Here is a 6825-nt window from a genome sequence, read left to right as displayed (position 1 = left end):
ATCAAAAAAAGAAGAAAGAGCCTAAATCAACACCATAACCCAGTATCTCTAAAAATGAGAAAACGAGCAGGAAAAAAAGGCCTACAGTCACCAGAAGAAAAATAATAAAGATTCGAGCAGAAATCAATGAAACAGAAAACAGAAAGACAACAGAAAAAAATCAACAAGAGTTAAAGTTGGTTTTTTGAAAAGATTAATAAAATTGACAAATCACTGGCAAATTTAACACAGGAAAAGAGGGAGAGAATATAAATAACATGAATAAGAAATGAATTGAGTAACATCGCACCAGAACCAACAGAAATTGAAAAAACAGTATCAGGATACTATGAACACCTATACTCCAACAGATTTGAAAATCTAGAAGAAATGGACAGATTTCTAGAAACACACTACTTACCTAAGCTAACACAGACTGAGGTGGAAAATTTGAACAGACCCATAACAAAAGAAGAAATTAAACAGGTCATAAAAAAATTACCAACAAAAAAAACCCCTGGCCCAGACAATTTCACTGGAGAATTCTACTAAACATTCAGAGAAGAACTGATACCAATCCTACTCTAACTGTTCCAGAATATAGAAAAGGATGGAATCTTCCCAAATTCATTTTATGAAGCAAGCATAACCTTGACACCAAAACTAGGCAAAAACATCACTCAAAAGGAAAACTACAGAGCAATATCCCTCATGAATATAGATGCAAAAATCTTCAACAAAATCCTAGCGAATAGACTCCAATTGACCCCCACTGATCTTCTCAGATGTTTATGTGTTTATCTGTAGCCTGGTGTTTGGTGTTAATGGTAATGCAGTATTGTGGATATACTGGTTGGTATTAACATCTGTCGTCTCTATGTTACATGCACAATTCGGTGTCCTCCCTTTTCCTAATGTTATCATGGTGGTCACAGACTCTTTCTATAGCATCCCTCCCCTTACCCACATCAGCGTGTGGCCCCCAACTAGCCCAAAATTAATCCCTCCCCTCCCCTTCCCACCCCAGTAATCTATAAAGTGAGTTCCCTTTCTCAAGCAAACCCTTCTTTGTCATTTTACAGTAATGGGCTTATACAGTACTTGTCCTTCCGTGATTGACTTATTTTACTCAGCATAAAGTCCTCCAGGCTCATCCGCATTGTGAGATGATTCACACATCCTTCATTGTTCTTTAATGTAGCATAGTATTCCATTGTGTGAATGTACCATAATTTGGTTATCCATTCATCCATTGATGGACATTTAGGTTGTTTCCATTTCTTTGCTATAGTGAATTGTGCTGCAGTGAACATACATGTGCATATGTCTGTTCGTGTGCTGCCTCTCACCTCTTTAGGATATATTGCTACTAATGGAATTGCTGGCTCAAATGGTATTTCTATTTTTAGTTTTTTAAGGAAATGCCATACCGTTTGCCATAATGCTTGTACCATTTTACAATCCCACCAGCAGCACACAAGAGTTCCAATCTCTCCGTAACCTCGCCAACATTTGTTATTTTCTATCCTGTTGAACTTTGCTATTATTGCTGGCATGAGATGGTATCTCATCGTTGTTTTGATTTGCATCTCTCTAATGGCTAAAGATTGCAAGCAATTCCTCATGTGTTTGTTGGCCGCCAGCATATCATCTTTAGTGAAATGTCTGTTCAAGTCTTTTGCCCATTTTGGAATTGGGTTGTTTGTTTTTTTGGTGTTGATGTTGAAGTTTTCTATAGATTTTGGAGATAAATCCTTTGTCAGATATGTCATAGGCAAATATTTTCTCCCAATCTGTAGGTTTCTTTCTACCCTTTGATGAAGTCTTTCAATGTGCATAAGAATTTAATTTTTAAAAGGTCCCAATCATCTGGTTTCTCTTAAACCTCCTGTGCATCCTAGGTTATGTTTGATAGTCTATTTATGCTATAAATTAGGACTCCTAGATTTGCCCCTATTTTATCTTTGATGAATTTTATAGTTTGGGGTTTTACATTTAAGTCTTTGATCCAGCTTGAGTTTGCTTTTGTGTATGGAGTGAGCTATGGGTCTTGTTTCATTTTTCTGCAAGTGGATATTCAGTTTTGCCAGCACCATTTGTTAAAGAAGCTATCTCTTCTCCATTTAATGGGTTTGGACCTTTGTCAAAGATCAGCTGTCCATAGATGGATGGGTCTATTTCTGGACTTTCAATTCTATTCCATTGGTCTATCTGTCTATCATTGTACCAATACTATGCTGTTTTGACTACTATGGTTGTATAGTAGGTTTTAAGATCCGGGAGTGTGAGACCTCTCACTTTGTTCTTCTTCAGAAGTGCTCTGGTTATCCAAGGTCTCTCTGCTTTCCATATGAAGTTAGTAATTGGTTTTTCTATATCCTTAAAAAATTTTGTTGGTATCTGGATTGGGATTGCATTAAACGTGTAGATTGCTTTAGGCAGTATTGACATTTTCACAATATTCAATCTACCTATCCATGAACAAGGCAGGTTCTTCTATTTATGTAGAGTCCTTGTTGTCTCCTGTAGTAGTGTTTTATAGTTTTCTTTGTATAGGTCTTTTGTGTCTCTGGTGAGGTTTATTCCTAGATATTTTATCTTTTTAGTAGCTTTTGTAAATAGTATTGTTTCCCTTATTTCTTTATCAGAGGCCTCTTTTTTGGTGTAGAGGAATCCACTTGATTTTTGTATGTTGACCTTGCATCCTGCCACTTTGCTGAACCTCTCTATTAGTTCCAGTATTTTTTTTTGTTGACTCTTGGGTTTTCTGTACAGTATGTACAGGATCATATTGTCCACACACAGAGACAGTTTTACGTCCTCTTTGCCAATTTGTATGCCTTTTATTTCTCTTTCTTGCCTTATTGCCCTGGCCAGGACTTCCAATATATATGGTCAGCTGATTTTTGACAAAGGGCTGAAATCCATTTAATGGGGAAGAGATGGTCTCTTTAACAAATGGTGCTGGCAAAATTGGATATCCATTTGCAGAAAAATAAAACAAGATCTGTACCTCCCATCATACATAAAAACTAATTCCAGATGGATCAAAGATTTAATTGTGAAACCTAAAACTATAAAGTTCCTCCAGGAAAAATTTGGGACAAATCGAGGGGCCCTCATTTATGGCATAAATAGACTGTCAAACATAATCCAAAATGTTCAAACAGCAGAAGATAAACTAGATGAATAGGACCTTCTAAAAATTAAATTTTTATGTGCTGCCAAAGACTTCTCCAAAAGAGTGAAAACAGAACCTACAAACTGGGAAAAAATATTTGGCAATGGCATATCTGACAAGGGACTTATCTCTAATATTTATAGAAAACTCCAACACTTCAACAACAAAAAGACAAACAATCCAATTTAAAAATGGGCAGAAGGCATGAATAGATATTTCACCAAAAAGGATATTCAGGTGACCAACAAACAGATGAAGAAGTGTTCATGATCATTAGCCATTAGAAAGATGCAAATCAAAACAACAATGAGATACCATCTGGCCCCAGCACTAATAGCAAACTTTAACAAGGCAGAAAATAACAAATGCTGGTGAGGATGTAGAGAGATTGGCACTCTCATATACTGCTGGTGGGACTGTCAAATGATATAATCACTGTGGAAAGCAGAACAGCGATTCCTTAAAAAGTTGGAATTAGAAATACCATTTGATCCAGCCATTCCATTACTAGGCATATATCCTAAAGAAGTGAGAGCCAAGACAAGAACAGATATATGCACACTCATGTTCATCACAGAACTATTTATAATAGCAAAAAGAAACAACTTAGGTAACCATTAACAGAAGAATGGATAACCAAACTATGGTACATACACACAATAGAATACTATGCAACCCTAAAGAATAATGCAGAATCTGCAAAACACTGCATAACATGGATGAACTAGGAGGACATTATGCTGAGTGAAATAAGGTAATCATAGAAGGACAAATATGAGTATGAGTTCATTATTAGAAAAAGTCAAGGAAAGGTTTTCATATGGAAGGAAACTTTCTTTTTTGGTTACCTGGTATGGGAGGGAAGCAGGGGGAACACTGTAGAAATAAAAAAAATTTTTTTAAAAATTCACTTCTACTAGAATCAAATAATATTTTAGCTTCAGTGATGACACTTGTTTTGGTTTTAAAAAATCCTATTGCCACCGACTCAATTCCAATTCAATGTGACCATATAGGACAAAGTAGAACTGCCCCGTAGGGTTTCCAAGGCTGTAATCTTTACGGAAGTAGATTGCCACACCTTTCTCCTACAGAGAAATGGTGGATTCGAACCACTGACCTTAAGGTTAGTGCCAAACTCTTAACTATTGTGCCACCTGGAATCCTTTGTATTGGTTATGACAGAAAAATTAGAGTTAAACCTTGATTACTTTACTAAAAATGTGAGGTACTTGTCAGACACATGTTACCTTCCTCCAGAAGCTGGAAGAGTGTGGAAGGCCTGAACCCTGCAGGAATAGCTCCCATTGTGGTTAACACGTCAATAGTGTTTATTTGCTGAAATAGTAAAAAACAAAATTGATTTGCTAGTTTTCATTCACGTTTCCTCACCTCTGTGATACTTTCTCCTTACCATTATAGCAACTACAGTCTCAAAAAGGAAAAGACAAATATATAGACCTTAGTGGAAAAATAAACCAATTTAACTCCAAAATTTCTGAATGGATACCATCACTGAATCCTGGTCTGTCTCTAGGACCTAACCCCCATGCAGAGCCCAATGCACAGAGCTCTGCTCCAGACCAGCTCTTTCCTGTACACCCCACCATCAAAATGTACCTACTCCTGTCCTGTCCACAAATACTGCCATGTGATAGATGATTAATATCATAACTCATATGCACTGAGAAATTAATGGCTTTTGAGTATGTGTACATATACACATACACAAAAGCAGGCCCCTATTAAGTTAAAAGCAGATTAAATGGTTAGGAGGATACTTACTTAACTTTTAATGGTGATATCTTACAGGGGAGGGTCTGAAGGCAAAGAGTAGAGGTAAGATTTTAATTTTGTTACATAATTTTTCAAATGATAAGATTATGGATAATTTTTACTTTGTTGAGCTTTTCAGCATTTTTCAAATATTAACTGAAATTTAACATCAATCTTAATCCAAATATAGGAAATTCAGGCAAAATCAGTGAGACACTTTTCCAACCCTCAAATCATACCATGTATGGGATTACCTACCCTTCCTATCCAAAAAGATGTATAACTTGGAGGATAGGGTTACTAAATAAGACACATGTCTTATGCTCTGTACTTTTGATGCCCTGTATCTTGTTTAAGATCTAACACTATTTCTTAAAATCTCCACCTTGTTTTGAATCTGAATCTGATCAGAACTATAAGGTAACAAGGGGTATCATTCACAAGATAGGAGAAACCAACCTCTGAGATAGCTTTTCGGACAGCACTCCAGTGAGAGTCAGTTCTAGGGAGACAAAATAGCAAGATAAGTGCAGTGACAGGTGATACCTATTCACTCTATTAGGGAAACATCATTAATGAAGGGACAAAATACTTAATCATTAATAAGTTCTGAAAACCTCATAGTCTCTAGATGAAACCAAGATAGAATAATAGCATGCACTAAAAATAATCATGTAAGAAAAACTGTAATGATCTTTAAGCAAAACAAAAACATGAAAAGTACTGTTCTCAAAGCATATGTTGTCTCTATTTTAGGAAACAAATTATATATACAACCCCAAAACCAAACCTACTGCCGTTCATTTGACTCTGACTCATAGTGACCTTCATCGAGTTTCCAAGGCGGTAAATGTTTATGGAAGTAGATTGCCCAGTCCTCCTTCCACAGAGCAGTTGGTGGCTTTGAACCACCAACCTTCTGGTTAGCAGTCAAATGCCTTAGGCACAGTGCCACCAGAGCTCCTATATATACAACAATAAAGATAATTAAAAAGTTTCCTGAACCTATTTTGATATCCTCTCATTCTTTTTTTTTTACCTTTGTTTAACTTCTGCTCTGTCTGCTGTTTCATCCACCACCTCTACATCTTCACTGCCTTCTTCACTTGATTCTTGGCCTTTTTCTTTATTATGTGGCTGAAAAATCATTGAAATATGAAGTGCTTTATACCAAATACAAAAGTTTACCAAAAAAAAAAAAAAAAAGCAATACTTTCAAAAACAGACTTAAGTGTCAAAAGGAATTTAGTTTATGACGAGCACATAAAAAATTCAGTAGGGAAAGATTTTAACACATATCTGATAACTTGGCTATTTGGAAAAGTTACAAGGACTTAGGTATAGAGAGCAAGTTTAATAAAAATAAATTCAAGATGAAATGTACTCAAATGCAAAAATGATAAAAAGAAATATAAAAGTATTAGAAGAAATAATTGTGAGATGGAGAAGCCCTGCCCAATTATTACATCAAAGCCAAAAATCACAACAGAAACACTGATAAAGTTACATAAAAAATAAACATGTCTGAAAGGCAACAAAGAAAGTATCTGTCACAAATTCCCAAGGATTAACACATTACAGATTGAAGTTGTCAAAGATGTCATATTAACTGGATCCATAATGAACTCCCATGGAAGCAGCAGTCAAGAAATCAGACATGGAGATCCTGCAAAATGGTGGACTAGGCAGAAAGACTGAACAGACCCTCTTCAACAAAGAAAAGGGAAACCAATAAACACAGACACAGAAGATAATCCTGGACCCCTGAGCCTTGAAGGGAAGGATATACAAGTGGACTAAAAACCAACTAGCAGAAGAATTTGCGTGAAAATACCAAAAAAGAAGACAGATGGAGCTGCTGTCTGGCAGTGATCCTGACGGCATAGACA

At 36.1% G+C, this 6825-nt stretch overlaps 1 protein-coding gene across 1 annotated transcript in view; it reads right to left on the bottom strand.

Moving 5' to 3' along the window:
* NPHP1 (nephrocystin 1) overlaps positions 1–6825 on the bottom strand; it is a 147590-nt gene that overhangs the window by 103522 nt on the left and 37243 nt on the right. The window contains exons 7-9 of the mRNA XM_007959516.1: positions 5976–6073; positions 5396–5438; positions 4411–4498 (exon numbers count right to left, since the gene is read on the bottom strand). Of these exons, the coding sequence (XP_007957707.1) occupies positions 4411–4498; positions 5396–5438; positions 5976–6073 (229 nt within the window). The remainder of the gene's footprint in view (positions 1–4410; positions 4499–5395; positions 5439–5975; positions 6074–6825) is intronic.

Source organism: Orycteropus afer, unplaced genomic scaffold, assembly GCF_000298275.1.
Source record: "Orycteropus afer afer isolate SDZICR_OR568_19922 unplaced genomic scaffold, OryAfe1.0 scaffold00017, whole genome shotgun sequence".
In the NCBI taxonomy this organism is placed as follows: Eukaryota; Metazoa; Chordata; class Mammalia; order Tubulidentata; family Orycteropodidae; genus Orycteropus; species Orycteropus afer.
This window is presented reverse-complemented; position numbering and strand designations above follow the sequence as displayed.